This window comes from Microcaecilia unicolor, chromosome 11 (genome assembly GCF_901765095.1).
Source record: "Microcaecilia unicolor chromosome 11, aMicUni1.1, whole genome shotgun sequence".
Classification (NCBI taxonomy): domain Eukaryota; kingdom Metazoa; phylum Chordata; class Amphibia; order Gymnophiona; family Siphonopidae; genus Microcaecilia; species Microcaecilia unicolor.
Genome location: NC_044041.1, coordinates 96,480,906 through 96,500,121, shown reverse-complemented (window position 1 = coordinate 96,500,121; position 19,216 = coordinate 96,480,906). Strand labels below are relative to the sequence as shown.

Sequence of the window (19,216 nt, the reverse complement as noted above, 5' to 3'; positions counted from 1 at the left end):
ATCTCTGGGAGAACGGCCCGGAGGCTCTCGTTCAGAGCGGCTGCAGAGAAAGGCAGGGAGGTCGATGCAGGCGTCGACGTCAGAACCTGTTCCGGGCGTGGAGGCTGGTCCGGGCTGTCCAGAGTGGAGCGCATCGACACCTCCTGAACAGAGGGTGAGCGGTCCTCTCGGTGCCGATGCCTGCTGGGTGCCGACTCCCTCGGCGACCCAGAGCTCTCGGTGCCGACGCGGGGAGGAGACCGGTGTCGATGCTTCTTCGACTTCTTCCGAAGCATGTCACCGGAGCTCCCCGGCACCGACGAGGAGGACGTAGAATCCATCCGTCGCTTCCTCAGGGCCGAGGTCGAAGCAGGTCGATCCCGGGGGGGCTGTACCGCAGGAGCCCTCAGGGTAGGGGGAGACCCACCCGAAGGCTCACCGCCACCAGCAGGGGAATGGACAGCCCTCACCTGCACTCCACCCGATGCACCACCGTCCGACAACATCAGGAGACGAGGTCCCGGTACCACCGACGTCGATGCAGCTATCCGATGTCTCGGCGCCGATGCAGAGGGCCGATGCCTCGATGCACTGGCGGCCAAGGATGAAGGTCTGGACGCTGATGACGTCGATGCACACGATGACCCCGGTGCCGATGCCGACGAAGAGCCCGAGAACAAAACGTTCCACTGGGCCAATCTCGCTACCTGAGTCCGCCTTTGTAACAGGGAACACAGACTACAGTTCTGAGGACGGTGCTCGGCCCCCAGACACTGAAGACACGAAGAGTGCCTATCAGTGAGCGAGATTACCCGGGCGCACTGGGTGCACTTCTTGAAGCCGCTGGAAGGCTTCGATGTCATGGGCAGAAAAATCACGCCGGCGAAATCAAAATCCGAAATGACGAATTTGGAGCACCAAAACTTTAAGGGAGAAAAATCTCGACCGAGGCCGAAAAGAGGCCTACCCCGACGACGAAAGAAAACTTACCGGGGCAAAAACTGGAAACACGGGAAGGGGCAAACGAAACCCAAGGGGGTTTCCGGAGAACTTCCCGAACAAATTAGAACTTTTCCGAAGAAAAAACACGTCTATTTTAAAACGGACGCGCGAGGTCGACTCTCCGGGGCTCGACACGACAAAAAACACAGCCGTACCGAGTGCGGACGAAAGAAGACTGGCCGGCTCGAGCCGGTTTCGGGCGGGAAGACGGCCGCGCGGGCGCGCGAGGGCTAGCAAAGGACTTTGCTAGGAAGATTCCGATTGGAGGGGCTGCCGTGGACGTCACCCATCAGTGAGAACAAGCAGCCTGCTTGTCCTCGGAGAACATTTACTAATTATGTGATATCCTAGGATCTTCAGAGTTAACTGCATCTGTACTGCTTAGCAAACTTCCACCTGGCAGTAAAGTGCAAATCGTCACTGATACATTGATTCACTATGGGCTTTACTTGTCACCAATGCTCAACCTTCATATACTTGCACATAAGTAAGACATTTTTGAACACTGAACAAGAGTTATGTGCAAGAATGTGAAGATTGGGAATTATGGGGGAATATAAGGAAACATTGGGGGCGGAAGGATGAAGTATCATCAGTGGCCTTCCTCAGGTGGGAACCTAAGTTTAGGGTGGGCAGGAAAAATGCTACCTTTGTAAGATGGGAGCAGAAGGGAATGGTGACATTTCTGGATGTGCTTCTTGGGAGCGGGATGAGGAGTTTTGAGGAGGTGTGTACCAGGCATGGGATTCCTGTGAGCGAGGGATTCACGTACATGCAAGTAAAACACTTTATAGACAAAGAGGGGTGGAGGAGAGGATACCCACGGGAAGAGGAAAGTTTAGAAAATCTGTGGATATTATTGGGGAGAGTCCCAAAACCCAGATCGGTGGTATATCGGTTCTTTCAGGGGGACGAGGACAAAAAATACTCATTTCAGGAAGCATGGGAAAGGGATTTGCAATGCCAATTCACAGAGCGGGAATGGGAAGATATATGTGGGGAAGTACAGAAAGCCTCGGTTTGCATGTTAATACAGGAAAATGCGTATAAAGTGCTAACACAGTGGTATTACACACCAGAGAGGTTACAGAAAATGTATTCAGGAGCATCAGATGTGTGCTGGAGATGTAAAAAACAGAAAAGCACATTTCTTCATGTGTGGTGGATATGCCCAGGGGTGGTAGCATTTTGGCAGGCAGTGATGAAAGCACTGGCCCAAACCATGGTAGTTTCACTGGTGTGTGGTCCATGGGAGTGTTTATTGGGAATGTATAATGAGTGAGAGGTGTGGGAGGAGAGTAAGCTGATGCGATGGGGTTTAGCATCGGCTAAGTGCCTTATAGCGCGCTGTTGGAAATTAGTGGATTCCCCAAAATTAGGGGATTGGAAGGTTAAAGTGAGACTTCTGTGGCATATGGAGCGTTTAACGGTATATAGGAGGGAGGGAGAGCTCCGACGTAAAAGGGGATGGACAAGACTTCAACAAATGATTGAGAGACTTTAGAGGGATTGAGGACACATTCCAGGGAGGGGGGATAGGTGGGGGGGGAGGGGAGGGAGGTAACAAGGGAATAGGGGTTTAGGTGGAGTGGAGGGGGGGGGGGGAAGAGGAGGTATAGGGAGCAAGGTTGATTCCACCACTTGTGTTAGACAAACGAGTAGCTAAGCTGGGGAGAACATGAGGAGAACATGGTTGGAGGGCACTGTTTTAAGGGAACAGTTTGAAATTAACAAGTTGTGTGGTTGTTTTGTAATACAAGTTAGGTGGAAAGTCAGTATGTTGAGACGTTATTTAGATTGTAAGCTCCTTTGAGCAGGGACCGTCCTTCTTTGTTTATTTTGTACAGCGCTGCGTAACCCTAGTAGCGCTCTAGAAATGTTAAGTAGTAGTAGTAGTAGTAATGCAAAGAAATGGGAGCAAAGCATGTTGTATACTGAATGGTTTGATTGTCCCAAATGTTTAAAAATATTTAAAAATATTCAATAAAAATCTAAAGTAAAAAAAAAAAAAAAAAAAAAAGACGGTGAAGATTGAGCATTGGTGACAAGTAAAGCCCATAGTGAATCAATGGATCAATGACAAATTGAACTTCACTACCGGATGGAAGTTTGCTAAGCAGTACAGCATATGCCATGGTTTTTCAGTTTTGAAAAAATATTTCAACAATTTGAGCTGCAGACTAAAAATACCATGTCATGCTGAGGCCAAGACTGCTAACAAATGCAAATAAATAAAACATTCTGCTGTTCTCTGGCCAAGACTAAGGCACAACTACGGTCTCCTCAGCAAATAATTAAAAATGCAAATGGTAGCAAACCATCCAGGGGAAGAGATGTATTAGAGATGTGTTTTTCTTCACATTCAAATACAGCAATTCTCATTTTGTAGCAAAACAGGATGAGAAGTAACCAACATATTTGCTACAGAAGACTGACTGTACCATATTTACATTGTAGAACAGCCTTCAGATTATTTTTATAACATTAGTTTGCCAGTCACCGTATTTCCTAACAAAATATAGCAAAAAATGTGAAAGCTAGGCCATTTAAAAAGAAACATACTTGGTAGAAAGGGACACTAAGAATGGCACACTCACAATTGTCTTGCACGTTGCTAGCTCTAAAACATAATTATGAAATATAACTAACGATCAAGATTTGTGACTGTGCATTTCCATTATCAAACGACGGGAAAATTAAATGCCTTCAACTTACTACAGCAAATTCATCTCTGTCCAGATGTCCATCCTTGTCAATATCACTCAGATCCCAAACCTAATTTGTAGACAGAATATCATCAGGTTACAAAGAACTACTCCTCAGAAATCACTTTGTCAATTAAGAGTCAAAAGCTCAACTCTCAGAACCGGTTTCTGCTCTTTGGGTAACTGGGAGCTAGAAAGGCTACAGCGGTAGCACTAGATTATTCACACCATCAATTCACTTACTTCCTGACTCTCTTGCTTATATAGGTTGGCCCCATGCAGAAGTGTAGCCATTGAGCAAGCCTGGCAAAAAGTCCAGGGCTGCCCGCTGTTGAACTGCTTGCTCTCTGCCCCCCCCCCCCCCTTCCCTCACAGTCCTCCAATCTTGCACCAACAATGGCAACAATGAAAACAGGCTGCCTATGATCAGCTGAGCCATGGCCTTTTCCCTGCTATGTTCTGCCTCCTCTGATATAACTTTCTGTGGGCAGGATTTGACTGAAGAAAGGTTCTGGCTGGGTAGCTGGAAGCTACCTGCTTTCATCACCATTGCTGCCAATATGAGTTTGGAGAACTCAAGGTGGGGGGGAGAAACAGATGCTGAATCAATGGAGGAAGGGAGGGCGGGAGAGGCATGAAGGAGCACAGGAGGAGGAGGGGCAGTCAGGTTGAGAGGCTAGATATAGGGAAGGACAGGGACAGAGAAGAGATGCAGGACAGAGTAAGATAGGGACACAAAGGGGAGATGCTAAATAGGAGAGATAAGGGACACAGAGGGAAGATGAATGGTAGACAAAAAAACAGAAGAAAAGTCAAAAAGTACAGGAGATCCTGTAGAAAAGCAGAAGAGGAGCAATGGAACCAAAGTAATGCTCAGACAGCAGAAGCAGAAAAAATATTTTTCTGAATTTGTTAACTCTAATATGTCACCTTTGGGAAATGTGCATCTCTCATATCTTGCATTTCAGTTTCTATTTCTATTACTATGACCAGCTTTCTATATAGGTCTGGAGCACTTGCTTTTTGCTGGGTTTGTTTACTAGAGCTCTGGCGTTCTCCCCCACCCCCCTAGTCCTCTCTACCTTGGGAGAGATGGTATTATAGGGTGCCCATCTTAAGTTTTAAACTGACCCCAGAGTACTTGACAGATTGGGTGGAACTTTATACTTCCCCATCTGTTCTGTATTTGGGGGAGGGGGAGGACAGAGGAGGTTAAACTAAATGTGATGCCACCTCGGACTTATAATTTGGAATCCACCCTCTTATGGGGCATAGCTCCTGGCTTGTGGAACAAGCCACCCATGGAATTGAGGGCTGCCCCTACATGTGGGCATTGTTTCACTGGTGTTTGAAGACATGGCTGTTACATACATTTTATTGTAATTAAGTGATAAACTGTATGCTATTTTATGCTCACTGTTTTGTATATGGTAGACAGTATTGCTATGTATCTTTTTTTTTTTTTTATCGTGATCCATCATTAACTCTTTCTGGTTTGGTGGAATGCAAGTTGTTAAATTGACACTCTCTATGTGCTTATTTCCTGACATCTTTTGTCCCCTTTTTTTTTTTGCCTCTATAATTAAATGAATCAGATTCCACTGTAAGTGTGCATAAGCATAATCTTGTAGCATACTTACTCTTCCTAGTACATCCAGAGGCAGTTTTGAGTTCATCAATACCGGCTTTACTTTATCTCCCGATAGTAAACCATTTATAGGCAAGAGGCTTTCAAAAATGCCATCAAATTTAGATTTTTCTTCCACCTAGTTGGTAAGAAATAGCCTGAATAAGTAAAAAAGTGCGCCTGTGTGAGTGGCGAAAATGGTATTGTGAAAGAAATTAAACGACTGGTCAATGATCTACCTTTAATATTAGTTTCCCATACAATAAAATTAATGGTATGAAGCATAGGTGGTCTACTAGTTACAATAAAGGACTTGGAACCAGGACAGCTGTTCCCAGATCCTATCCCTGCTGCTTAAACTTATAACAAACTGACTTGTCAATGATAACCTTTTTACCTCAGGTACCAACTTGTAAGTTCACTGGAGAAAGGACCCATAATGTCTATTTTAAAGCATTCTGGTTTAGGGTACTATACAAATGACAAGTCATAATAGCCTGTAAAATGGTCTTTAGGAACTAACTTAGAAACAGCAAAGCTATTAAACACTGTCTGGATTTGGGATTTTCTAGTAAGAACACCCAGTGCTGTGCTTCAAAATAATTAAGGGGGGAAAGAAATTGATATTCAGTTATACATAGGGGCTTTAAGAATTGGAAAGGTTTGTCTAGGTCAGACTACACAACTTTAACACTTTGATGATAATCAGCTGCATGCCAGCTCAAATTAAGCCCAAATACCTCCATTATGAATAATTCCAGAGTGGCATACATGACCACATGCCACGGTCTGTGGCAATTCTCATCACACCAAAGACAAGATATTTGGGATAACTTCATGTATGCATGCTTGGAGAAGGGATGGTCAAGGCAGGACTAAATTAGAGGATCTACTCTGTAGAATGTTCCATCCAGTGTGTATATGTGTGTGTACTTACTTATTTAAACTTACAAAATAGAAGCCCCAATACAGAAGTGTACACACTCATGTGGAGTGTACCTGCTGATGGGTAAATTAGACCCTTACCTGCTAATTTGCTTTCCTTTAGTCCCTCCAGACCGGCCCAGATGGGTTGTGTACGCCTTCCAGCAGGTGGAGACTGAGAAAAAAAGTTGTGACTCTAGCCAGCCAATGCCAGCTAGAGAAAGATCCAGTAATAAAGTACCAAAGCAGAAGTAAAGCCATAAAAGGAATACAGAACCTGTGCATCCAAAAACCTGAGCAGCCACCGGCACATTGCCAACAACGGGTGAGTGCCTTTAAACATATCATGGTCCTTCAAACCGGACATTTCAGTAAAATTCTTTACTGTGTTTTCTTTTTTTTTTTACTATATAAATCAACAAACTAACAACACAGGTCCAAACAAACACAGATATCTGAAGGGAGGGATCTGGGCCGGTCCGGAGGGACTAAAGAAAAGCAAATTATCAGGTAAAGTCTAATTTACCCTTCCTTAGCATCCCTCCGGACCGGCCCAGAATGTGACTGATGGGAAGTAACAAAGCAGTGAAAATATGGGAGGGACCCTAGCAGCCCCGCCGACAAAACGCGCGTTTCAAAATCAACCTCAACAGTAACAACATCAGAAGAAACCTCATGTGAGTCCCAGCCTAGAGCACCGCCTAGCTTGCTATCGCCATGGTCCCAAAACCTGTAGAAAATCTCTTGCCGACGGTCTCGAAATCTGGCCAAAGCGACGAAATTTAGTCTGGGACTTGAGGACTCGAGTCAACGGTAAAACACGCGTTCCTGCCTTGTGTCGAACCTAACTCCCAGATACTCCATCGACTGAGAAGGTAGAAGACGGCTCCTCTGCACATACACTACCTAAGGTAGGGACTGCTAGAATTCTACCACCCGAGCTGCCACCTGAAGACTCTCGTGGTAAGACGTTGCCCAAATCAAGCAAACGTCCAAATAAAGATGCAATAAAATGCCCTCCGCTGTAAGAGCCATCGCTACAACTACCATGACCTTGGTAAACGAAGGAAACAAAGATGTGCAGGACAAATAGAAATGTGGAAGTAGGCTTCAGTAGGAACGATTCCCCTGACCGCACTACAATTACGGGCCGCAAAATCGCCATTCGAAGAGGGCACCCTAGAGGCCTTGAGTGACCGCCCTGAGATCTAAAATCCGACGGAAAGAACTCTCTTTCTGGGGAACCTGAAAGAAAATGGAGCAATGACCTCAACACTGGACCGCCCAAGGGAGAAGGGAAATTGGTCAAAGGTCCAGAAGTCTACGGAGAGTATGTCTGACGACTCCAGCTTTGATGCGAGAACGACAAGGAGATTCTAAAAAAAAAACCAAAATATCTGACAAAGCGTGAACGAACTCCAATGCGTACCCTTCTCGAATAATCTCCAATACCCTCTAATCCGAATTCATCTAGGGCGACCTTTCTTGAAATGGCACCAAGCGAGCGCCTACAGGGAGTAGAGGCTGTGCACGCACATCTGTATTGCTGAGAGCAGGAGAACTAATTGTTATGCGTCTGATGCAGTAAGACACTGAAGTGCAGACTAATGCTAGAATACTAAAATAGCTATAACAAATGTAATTGCCTCATTCCGGCACCTAAACTTTAGGTGACCTGTTGAGAATAACCCCCATAGGGATCAGTATGCAAAGTGACTGAATCGGAAAGCGCTGCAGAAAATTAGCACTAACTGCCTAAACCGAAACCAGGTATTCAGTTGGTAATCTGGGAGCAGATGTGAGTACTGTAGGAGACAGGACGCTGACCCTGAAGGACCTACGGTGTGTCCTAGAGCGACAATGTTTATGCTCTTAGGTTCTCAATCAGCCTTGATTGGAGGAGTTTGAGAAGCCACATAAGACTAGAAGCCCTACCATTGGTTGGCTAGTTAGGGCTGAGCACTGGCACTGAACCAGGTAGGTGTCAGCTGTGCACACATCCCCAGATGCTGGTATCTGGACATGGCCCAGCATTGGGCTAAAGATATAAGAAAACTGCATTAAAAAAAAAAACTTGCTATTGCAGACATCTGCACCCCATTGTAAGGTGGAAAAGAAAGGGGGGGGGGGAGGAAAGGAAAGATGAGCTTAAAACAGCCTTATTTTATATAATATATATATATATATATATATATATATATATATATATATATATATATATATATATATATATATATGTATTTATGTATTTATTTATTGCATTTGTATCCCACATTTTCCCACCTATTTGCAGGCTCAATGTGGCTTACAGAGTCCTGTTATGGCTTCGTCATTCCAGGATGTCAGATACAATTAGTGATGTGAAAATATTAAATAAGGGAAGGAAGAGAAGATTTAGGCGGATAGGTATAGAAAGTAGACTTTCATAACTGGGTGGATTTAGTAAGGTTGTTGGTTTTCTTTGTAGGCCTTGTTGAAGAGATGTGTCTTCAGGGATTTACAAAAGTTGGTTATTTCGTCTATAGTTTTCAAGGTAGTAGGTAATGCTCTCCACAAAAGAAACCTTTTCAGCCTGTAAGGCAACTGGCCATCTGCAAAGCTGGAAGACCATACAGACCCCAGCAAAATAAAAATAACATACCAACAGCCTAGAAATGGCAATACAGATGGAAACGTGGCTGTGAACGGAGAAAAACCTTTTTTTTTTTTTTTAAACTAAGGATGCCATACTAAGCACGCTCCAGAGCAACCCCTGCTTGACATAGCAAAGATCAAAAGGGTACCCAAATTTTTTTGGTTAAGAAGCTAGAGACAATAGTTTTGCCTGTTTCACTGATTCGTTCCTCTTGCTGTTTTGTCAAGAGAGGGGGAAAAAAGAAAAGCTGTTGCAGAGCGTGCTAAGCCTAGTGCTGCATGACATACTAGGTCCTGACCCCTTAGCTCAACTGGTCATATACTACTACTATTTATCATTTCTATAGCGCTACAAGGCATACACAGCGCTGTACACCATACACAAAAGAGACACATATGCCTCATAATGACCCAATATAAGAGGCTAAGACTAAAGCCCCCCCTCCCAGCCGCTAGCTCATGGCTGATATAGCTAGCACCAGGTTCTCTACACCAGGATACTAACCTGTCTCTCTCTCACTGAATTCTGTACTGCTCTTCCCTCCTACATTAATAAAATCAAAATGGCGGCGTTTCCCGCCAAAAATCGGCACTGGAGAACGAGGAAGATGCAACCGGTGGCAAAAGAACGGAAACCGGACCCCCCTCCAACGGCACCAACGAGATTTCGGAACCAGCACCCTGGACGTCCTAATTCAAAGCTGCGCAGTACCAGCACACATACACATCCAACTGTAAATCCCGCCGCTGCAAGTCCAAACAGCGGCTGAGTTCACCTACATCGCGAAAAAAATAAAATAAACAAAAAAACAGCTGATCAGCAAACCGCTGATCGCTCCAGAGCTGCCCTGCTCGTTGTTACTGGCCACAAACGGCTCTGCCAGGACAGCAGACCGGGAGGCCCTTTTTTTTTTTTTTTTTAATATCAGTAGCTGCCTCTCCCTCCTCTAAAGCTTCCTTCCTTAAGGAGCTTCAGGTAAACTTTATATTGCTTTCAAAAGCAAAAAAGGCTAGCCGAGACACATTTGCCAGCTCCAGGGAGGATAGGGGGGAAGGGACTCGGCCTTCCAAGTGTGGCACCCCCGAGGCGAGAGACCCCCACAGGCCTCAGCCTCCAACAAGCAGGGGGTTTTTTTGTTTTGTTTTTGTAAAATGCACAGGGAGACAAGAAAAAACTACAACACCAAAGAAAGCTTTATGCACAGAGCTACAAGAGAAAATTACAATACCAAAGAAAGCTTAATGTAAAAAGAGAAAAGAATAGAAAAGTCTGAGACTGAAGGGCTCACCACCTGCTGGAGACTGAGATTACTGGATCTTTCTCTAGCTGGCAAGGGCTCTTATTGGCTGGCTAGAGTCACAACTTTTTTTCTCAGTCTCCACCTGCTGGAAGGCGTACACAACCCATCAGTCACATTCTGGGCCGGTCCGGAGGGACGCTAAGGAATGTGTAACCAAAGATTGTTTACAGAATGTGGAAAAACAGCACAGAAAGTGGAAATCTACTAGTTGCTCTGAAGAGGGAGAAACTGGGCGCTTCTGCCATAAGCATTTTGCTTACCTGTAAGCCTGTCTTGTTTTTTGCACATTGCCAGTACTTTTCTTACAGGCTTTTTGCCCAGGATGTTCAAAGAAAATCAAAAGGGTATATTCATTTTGAACTGCCTGTAACTCTCAGACCTCAATGACAAGTGTCTTTTCCTGATTCTCTACGCTTTATGCTCGCCTCCAGGAGGGAGCTCGAGCTGAAAGAATAAAGTGTTTCAGCGCTACTGAAACAAGACTCAGAGTTAGTACATAAGTAATGCCACACTGGGAAAAGACCAAGGGTCCATCGAGCCCAGCATCCTATCCACGACAGCGGCCAATCCAGGCCAAGGGCTCCTGGCAAATCCAGGCCAAGGATTTTTATTCCAGATTCCTGGAATAAAAGGTTGGACGGCTGTTATAATTCTTTTAGCACTGGAGATAGTTAGGAGTGTTCTTATTGCTCTGTAAAACATGAGGTCAGATCAAGTTGGTACTAGTTATGGTTAGTTCTGTTTACCTAAGACAATTATTAGTGATTAGATTTGTAACAGAAAGACTGCTAGAAACTTATAGCTACAAATAAACTGTCACATTTATAGAATCTTGCAGGTGTAGTCCTTATTGTGAGCATATAAGGAGCCCAAGGTACACACACAGGTACCCCTCTGTTGCTCTTACAGAGTGAATGATCAATCTATTCATGGAGTGCAAAAAATTAAAAAGAAAAAGAAAAAATCATGCCCTTAACTAATTTTTATTTCACATTTGGACATATACATTGTTGAAGGGAGGACCTAACACAGAAAAATATTTTGCACTTATCCTTTGAATAAATACATAAAAGAAATACCCGCTGACCTGGATTTCTGCCCTCCCTCACAAAATGTATTAGAAAAAGGTTACACTTAATTATTATGTCACAGTAACATAACCTACTGATATAGAGGGCAGATAAGAACAAAACTAACCAAACCACTGTTTTGTATGTGGGATTTACAATTTTTCTTTTTTCAAATCTGAGCTCCAGAAAAGTTACAAGCAGGTATATAAGCTATTTCTCATCCAAGAGGAAATACACTTACTTTTAAGTTGTACCTGTGGCAACTAAGGGAAAAGTGACTTGACCAAGGTCAGAAGGAGAATCAGCAAGAAAAACTGGATTTGAACCCTGATTTTCCTGGCTCTAACTACAAGGCTACTTTTTCACTCCACGTCTTTGCCTAGATTCTCTCTGGTACACTACCTACCCACTATAAGGCAAATGGACATACATATTAATAATATTGAATGAGCTTATTTTTCACCAGTTCATTAACACACCTCTAAGTATGAAACTTTATAAAACATAATGGCTACCCCTTTGTCCTCCTGTCTCCCAGAACAACCATACTTTTTAATTTATTTATTTTTGGTACATGTTAACAGTTAAAATGTAAAGAAAGAAAACAAGAGTTCTTCCCTTTTGCCCACTACAGCAAACTTACCCGTACTGCCCAATGTGGTTCTGTAGGAGGAGTGATTACTAATGGATTGGCAGTGTCATGCTGAAAGGAAAAAAATATATATATAAAATCCATCTGAATACATAAAAGAATACTCTGCAGCATATGCCCACATGAATCACAGACATTGTATTTTAAGTCAAATCTTAATGTGGAGCATTTTGTTAAGTACAATACATATAAGCCCATGGGAAACACATGTATTTTTTCAGCACATACAGTGGAAAAAGACATTTTTACAAAATAGCACACATTCAGCAGGGCTTTGTATGTGTTATATGCCTGAATTTACATATGTAAGCATCAGATTTTGATACTTACCTGTGTTAACTACCAATTTTTGCAAAACTGCACATCCAAGGAGTCAATTTTGCAGCAATGCACATCAAACAACTCAATGAAGAAACAGGGCTGAAAAAATTAAAATTTTTTTGCTTTTTCAAGGTTGTTTTTTTTTTATCACCAGAGGGAAAGCACAAACCTCACTCAATCGCTCCTCTAAATCTCAGTTTCAAACAAGCAGGTAGCTCATTATAGAGTGACTCAGAAAGGTGTAAATGATGACATTTAAACATGTTTGAAATATACATGTATTTCTATTGCAAACAGCGAATGCATGTACACTTCTAACATCTACCCAAACCACAACCAGACCCAGAACATGACCTCTTCAATCCCCACATTCCAAAAGGATACACAAGTAGCAGCTTTTACAAAAATGTTACAAGTTTACGGCCAAAATAAGGAGGGAAAAAAATGCTATCGGTTACTAAAGTAGCCAAAAAAAAAGTCAGGCGAAAAAGGTTAGTGTTCATAAAACTACAAGAAATCACAGAAAGAGGAAGACAACAATACAGAGACTCCAGTTAACTGGGGCACATCAGGACTCCTATACCATGTCTCAATTAAGCGGCTGCCCCAAATAAACAAATTTGTCAGGGTATTGTGAAAAATGAGTACAGTACAAGCACAAGATAAAAGTAAAATTTTTCATTTATTCAGGAACACAACTCCGCAACTCTTTCGGCTTGCTTTTTAACATTGGTCCACTCACACAAACATCTCGCCCAGTTACAATTAAGAACCACTGATTGAGGGCCTCTTTAACATCTGGGGATCCTTACCATCACGCTTTTTTTGGGAAACTCACTATTGCCTGTCACGTAATGCCCATTCATTTCTTAATTTCTCTTGTTGTATGTGTGCTATTGCAGATTTTGGCATTCCAGTAATCTCTGCCAGGTGGGTTTGGCAGTTGGCTTTTTTTTTCAATTGTTCAAGCAAGCCAATTTTGTCAGGAGTGTTAGATTTTTCCTAGTGTGATGAGAAAGGGGGTAGGTTCAGAAGGGAAACTGAGCTGGTTCAGAAGGGATTGGGACCTATTCTGCTCCAGGACAGACACAGAGTCAATAGGACAGGGGAAAACCCAGCACGTCCTTAGGAGAGGAGCCAGCCCATATCTGCAGCACCCTCCTGGAAAAGGAGTCAGTCCTTGGGGGTGGGCCAGGACTTAGACCAAGCCCAATATCCCTGATTGACTAAACAGTATGAGATGGAACCAAACTGGCTAGGAAAGTGGTGAGGCCGGGTTTGGCTTTCAGGGAAGAAGTTGACACGGGGAGCAAGCTGATACAGATGGAGTTTATGGAGAAAGGAGAGTAGCTTCCAGTTGAGGAGATGGAAATTCCCCACACACACACCCCCACACACACCTCCATGAGTGAAAACAGACCTGCAACTAGCATCTGAGACTCATGACTATTCCTAAAAAACACACACAGCTTAAGATGCTTTGTTGGATATGTTTATTTTTAAAAAAAATGTTCAATAAAAATATATATATTTTTTTTAAAACACACACAGCCCATGATTGGTATCAGGTCAGTAAAACATCTTATTTATTTGTTACATTTGTATCCCACATTTTCCCACCTATTTGTAGGCTCAATGTGGCTTACATAGTACTGGAAAGGCCTGCAGGCTCCAGTGTGAACAAATACAGGGTGATGTTGTGGTAAGATCAAGTTCATGTGGCACAGCCACATTAGGGAATTGGAGAACGGAAGAGTTCTGTTATGTCCATTACGTGCTTTAGTTTGGTTGTCTTGCAGAGATTAGGCATTTAAATTGGATTGGTAGCCACCTTTAATCTGTCTTCCTCCTACCACCAGGTCATTCAGAATAGCTACTTTTATTATGGTCATGCTCTCCTGGATCTATTCAAAAGCTCATCCCTTGCTTTGACTAGGGAGCCAGTTGGAATTTTTTAGTCCTCTGCTGCCTGGACAAGAGCAAGAACTCTGGGAAGTCTGGCATGGATGAAAGGGTGGAGGTAACCTATACATAATAAGTGGGAGATGAGTCTGAGGGTTCAGCTTTAGAAGCTGAATCCTATAAAACAGTGCATTTTGGATTACAAGAATTGCATGAACTGATATGAACTTCAAAGAGAGACACATTATGGAATGGGATTTCTAAACCCTTCTTTTTTCTTTTTTTTTTTTACTTTATATGGCCATTGGTGCTGGATAATTGTGCTGTTGGGCTGTGTGGAATTGTAGTAAGCAGATGTGAATTTTTGACACCTGCTCAGAGTTTCTGCTCAGAGCACTATGACTTTGTAAAGATGCCGGAAGGTTTTTCTTCTTCTTTTCCCCTCCTAAATTGAACTGCACCAGACTTGGTGAGGGAGGAGAGAAGTGCTGTGAGAAGGGGAGATGTGTTTCTGACAGCACTACCTAAAGTTTATGCAAGAAAATAAAATTACTGAAGGTATCTTTCGGCTCTGGAAGACAATGAGCTGATTGTGTCTTGACCTTTGAGGATTTTGAGTTTATTGACTGGATAGTTGAAAACACCAGATTGGAGTGAGCTCCAGATTATTATTATTTTTTTCTTTTTACCTTCTCCCTTCGGAAATTAGGGAGCAACCAAACCAGTTGACTCAAAGGGCACCACACCCTTGTGCTACACGACAATAGGCATTTTAAATGCACACACCACAAGTGGAAGGGGACACACCCCACAGTAGCATGTTATAAAAACGCAGCTGCCCATTTATACGTCATGGGAAAGTGACTAATCAATGAAGTTCTGTGGATGCTACTGGCCCAATTAAACGGCACAGTTTCCCAAATAAGCAAAACTTTTCCTTCTTATAATTGTGCTTTGTTTTTGTTCTCCCAGGTTTGGACCAAATAAATGGCTGCCAAATGCACATGCCACAGGTGGAACGTGACACACCCCACAGTAGCACGTTATGCAAACGCTGCTGCCCATTTATACTTCATGGGAAAGTGAGGCATCAATGACATTCTGTAGACGCTACTGGCCCAATTAAACAGCACGGTGGCCCAAAGAAGCAAAACTTTTTCCTGCTTATAATTGTGCTTTGTTTTTGTTCTCCCGGGTTTGGAACAAATAAATGGCTGCCCCAATTAACCGGTGTCCTAAATTATCCAGAACCTACTGTACTAGAAAATGAAAATTTCTAACTGCTGTACTGCACAGGAAGGGAAGAATATGATGCAAGGCTCTATGCCTCAACCTTCTTTGCAGAGTCCAACCCTGGGGAAGGTGAACCGGTATTCATCAGTCTTTGTGCACATTCAAGTCTTTGCTCTACTTGTGGCAACTGCCCATTAGAATACCTTTTAGCATCAATTCTAATATGATGTCAGCACTGTTGGTATCTCTTTTCTGGAGACCCCACTGAGAACTCCAGCTTATCTCATAATAAGTCACTATTGGCCAACAGTTCAAGTAGTGAAAGCTTTGTGTGTTTACCTTTTCAAAAGGGAACATGTTTAACCATAGCTATCTGCTTGAACTAAAGTACTTACAAATTTGGGTGGTGGTACAGTCAAGCTTAGGCTGCTCAAGCTCACATCATGTCCACTCTGGGCACATGCTACAAGTCGCAAGGCCACATAAAACCCCTAAGAAATCAAACCACAAGATATTAAAACATACCAATAAGCAATGCAGCAATATATAGATGATATGAGTTATCCTATTTAAAAAGAAAAAGAAACAGTGATGAAGAACATGAGATTAGGATACATATACAGCTACCTTCTCATCCCAGACCTGTTTAGCCTTAGCAGATCAAATTTGCAAGAGCAAGCAAAATTTTCAATTGCGCAACCTCTGATTCCAGATGTATGCACCTACATCTCAAAATGATTCCTTGTGATAGCCTGTTTGGGAGGGATCTGAGCACTGATGTGTACAGTTACGTCATCTGAAAATGTGAGAAATATTTCTAATACAATAGAAAGTAAACAGCATCAATTACTCAACAAAAACACAAAAAGGAAAATGAGATTAAATCTTGGGGGGAGGGGGCTCTCTCTGCTTGGAATAGGGAAATGTATTCTATCTTACCCCTCCTCCCATTTTTCTTCTCTAGTTACTTTATGAAGGTCATCCTTCTTATAAAAAGGCAAAAAATAAAGGTGCTTTCAGGAACTCTTTTTCTTTATATTTCAAACAAAATAGAGCAGCTTTAAATTTTCAGGTTTTCTCTTTAGTGTGGCTGAAAGGAGTCCTTTCTCCACACTTCAGAACCATCTGGTGGAAAAGGGAGCTCTCTCTCTCACACACAGAGGTAAATAGAGTAGTTACATTATTATTTAAGCTATGGTGATTTCTTTTGCTCTTTCTTTCCCCTTTTTGATTATACGTGAACATTGGAGAAAAATGCAATCTACTTTTTTCTGATAACAAGTTTAGATATATATACCTGTTTGTCTAGGTACCCTCTTCCTTCTGGATCTGCCAAATCCCATATCTGCAAGAAACAGAAACAATACTGAAGTCTAATGATGAATAAAGATATCTTAAAATACTCTAAAGGAAAAATGTTTCACATTACTTTAAAGTGATTCAGTTTATCAGATATAATCTTTTGTTTCCTCAGGATATTGGCTATGATGTTGTGGTCCCATATATCAAGTTGATTAATTGCTTAGCACATATATCAAATTCAGCAAGTTTAAAAAAAAAAATTACTCTACAAAATGGACTCTGCAAGACGACTGTCCATCCCAGCCAAATGGTCTCAGTTTCTAAATGGGGAAGGAAAAAAAAACCCCAAAACTCATCTGTGGCGTGAGTAGCAGCAGCAGCTGGCATAGTCGCCATGATTGGATCACAAGAGCTTCTTTTTTAATTGACTGATTTATTTTTAGGGCTACCATTTTTGTCCTTTAAGTGTTTCCAGACTGAAGTTACTTACCAGGGATGTCTCTATAATATTTAAGTAAAAACAACATGGTTTTGAAGTTTGAAGTATATAACCAATTTGGATTGCTTCACTGAAGTAGGTTGTGAAAACTAAGGCTGTTTTAGATTCTTTAAACTTGTAATTTTTTCAATTTGCATTTTGTGTTTCTTATCTTTTAATTACTTTTTATTCTGTCAGTTTTTTAGGGCTGCATTTCAATTAAAATTTGTCATGATTCATCTTGCGATTAAAGGTATGTTCCCTCCAACCCGCAACTCCTTGCGACTCTGGGAAATGGAGGGTTAAGCGACTTGCCTAGAGTCACAAGGAGCTGAAGGGAGGAAAAACAAACATACCTTTGATCGTGTGATTAATCACAATTAAATTTTTAATCAAAATGCAGCCTTATTACAAATATAATAAGGAAACGATGATAAAATCTTTATATACACATATTAAGGCCAATATTCAGCCAGTGCTTAATTTAGTACAAATATTCAGCACCGTTATTTGTACAGATAGCAGTACTGAATATACAGATGTAGCAGTATTAAATATACACAGCAGTCAATATACCAGCATTACATCTTTACGTTCAGCAAGTCTAAATACATAACTTATCTAGCGAGATGTTGAATATTATGCTTATTAAAACTTTGTATAATGCTTAACTTTTACCGAAAACGGTTTACAATTTATGAATACAATAACAATTAAAAAAAAAAAAAAGGGGGACTCCATTGATAGGAAAGCCTAAAAAACATCCAAAGAGCCACTCATACCATATAAACTTATCATTCCTCCTAGATCTTGTGTCCTATAGAAGGCCAGTATGTCCTGCTAATATTACATTAATATATTCTAATTCAATATCAAAAGCCTGTTTAAAAATAAATGTTTTAAACAAAGCCTTAAACTTATTAAAATTTTCTTCAGCTCATGCAAAATGTGGGAGATTATTCCACAAAGAAGGTGCTACATAAAAAAGGCCTTAGACTGCATAGATGCCCATCTAGCTCTTTTCAGATTTGGTATAGTCATTCTATTAATTTGCAAAGATCGTAGGCTTCTGACTGGCGTATAAAAAAGAGTCATGGCATGCAGACACCCTGGACACTGTCCGTAATACACTTTATGGGCCAGGGTCAACAATTTAAAATGTACTCTATATGATATGAGTAACCAATGGTACTTCAGAAAGTACAGAGCGATATGATCATACTTTCTGCCATTACCTAACAATCTTAGCACTGCATTTTTCAATGTTTGCAGACGCCTAAGGTTTGAATTTGAGGTGCCAGCATACAGTACATTAGCATAATCTATTCTAGACACAAATAGAGCATGCAATAGAGTATATAATTTTTATCAAAATCTCTCAACCTGCCTCTTTTTATATGTACAGTACAGGGCCATTTGGCAATTTAAATAGCGCAATACCTATCTGTTAAATATTGTGGTTTTCATCCACTAATTTATGCCAACTATATAACAATGTTTATCCCATTTGCAGAGATAGATTAGATATAGTTCCTAACATAAAATTGGGGCTGGATACTTTAGAAACATAATCTCTATAAACACTGTATGGTACCTGGATTGCAATTTTGAAAAATCTCTTATTTTTCTCAACATTAATACTGAAATATTTAAATATTTAGGAGGAAAAGACCTCATTAAAACCTTAAACCACACTTTTGGAACTTACTGTTTCCTGTATATTAGGTTGGTCAAACAAGTCATCACTGGACTAAAAAAACCTCCTGTTCACCGTTGTTGAACAAAAAAATGTTTTATACTTTAATTCACTGTCACTTTCATCCAACAACTGCATATATAAAAATTGTTACTTAGCTTAGGGAAGCCCAACTCGTAGATGGCTTCAAGTGATCATCAATTAATTATTGAAAAACACTGTCAAATCTTAGGTAGAGGTCCCTACAGGGACCCGTTTCACTGTGGCTTCTTCCGGAGACCCCACCCCTTTCATGACAATCTCTTATGCTTATGTTCTTTACATAATCTTACAGCATAAGAGAAGTGAAAGCCATGTCATTTGCACAAGTTCCATACAGAATGAGGAGTC

General features: G+C 41.7%; 1 protein-coding gene across 4 annotated transcripts in view; it reads right to left on the bottom strand.

Annotated features, from left to right (window-relative positions):
- Window positions 1-19,216, bottom strand: part of EPS15L1 (epidermal growth factor receptor pathway substrate 15 like 1) — a 425,390-nt gene that overhangs the window by 301,710 nt on the left and 104,464 nt on the right. For all 4 annotated transcript variants that reach the window (XM_030218157.1, XM_030218156.1, XM_030218158.1 and 1 more), the window contains exons 4-8: window positions 16,648-16,695; window positions 15,746-15,841; window positions 11,886-11,945; window positions 5,327-5,452; window positions 3,697-3,756 (exon numbers count right to left, since the gene is read on the bottom strand). In XM_030218157.1, the coding sequence (XP_030074017.1) occupies window positions 3,697-3,756; window positions 5,327-5,452; window positions 11,886-11,945; window positions 15,746-15,841; window positions 16,648-16,695 (390 nt within the window). The remainder of the gene's footprint in view (window positions 1-3,696; window positions 3,757-5,326; window positions 5,453-11,885; window positions 11,946-15,745; window positions 15,842-16,647; window positions 16,696-19,216) is intronic.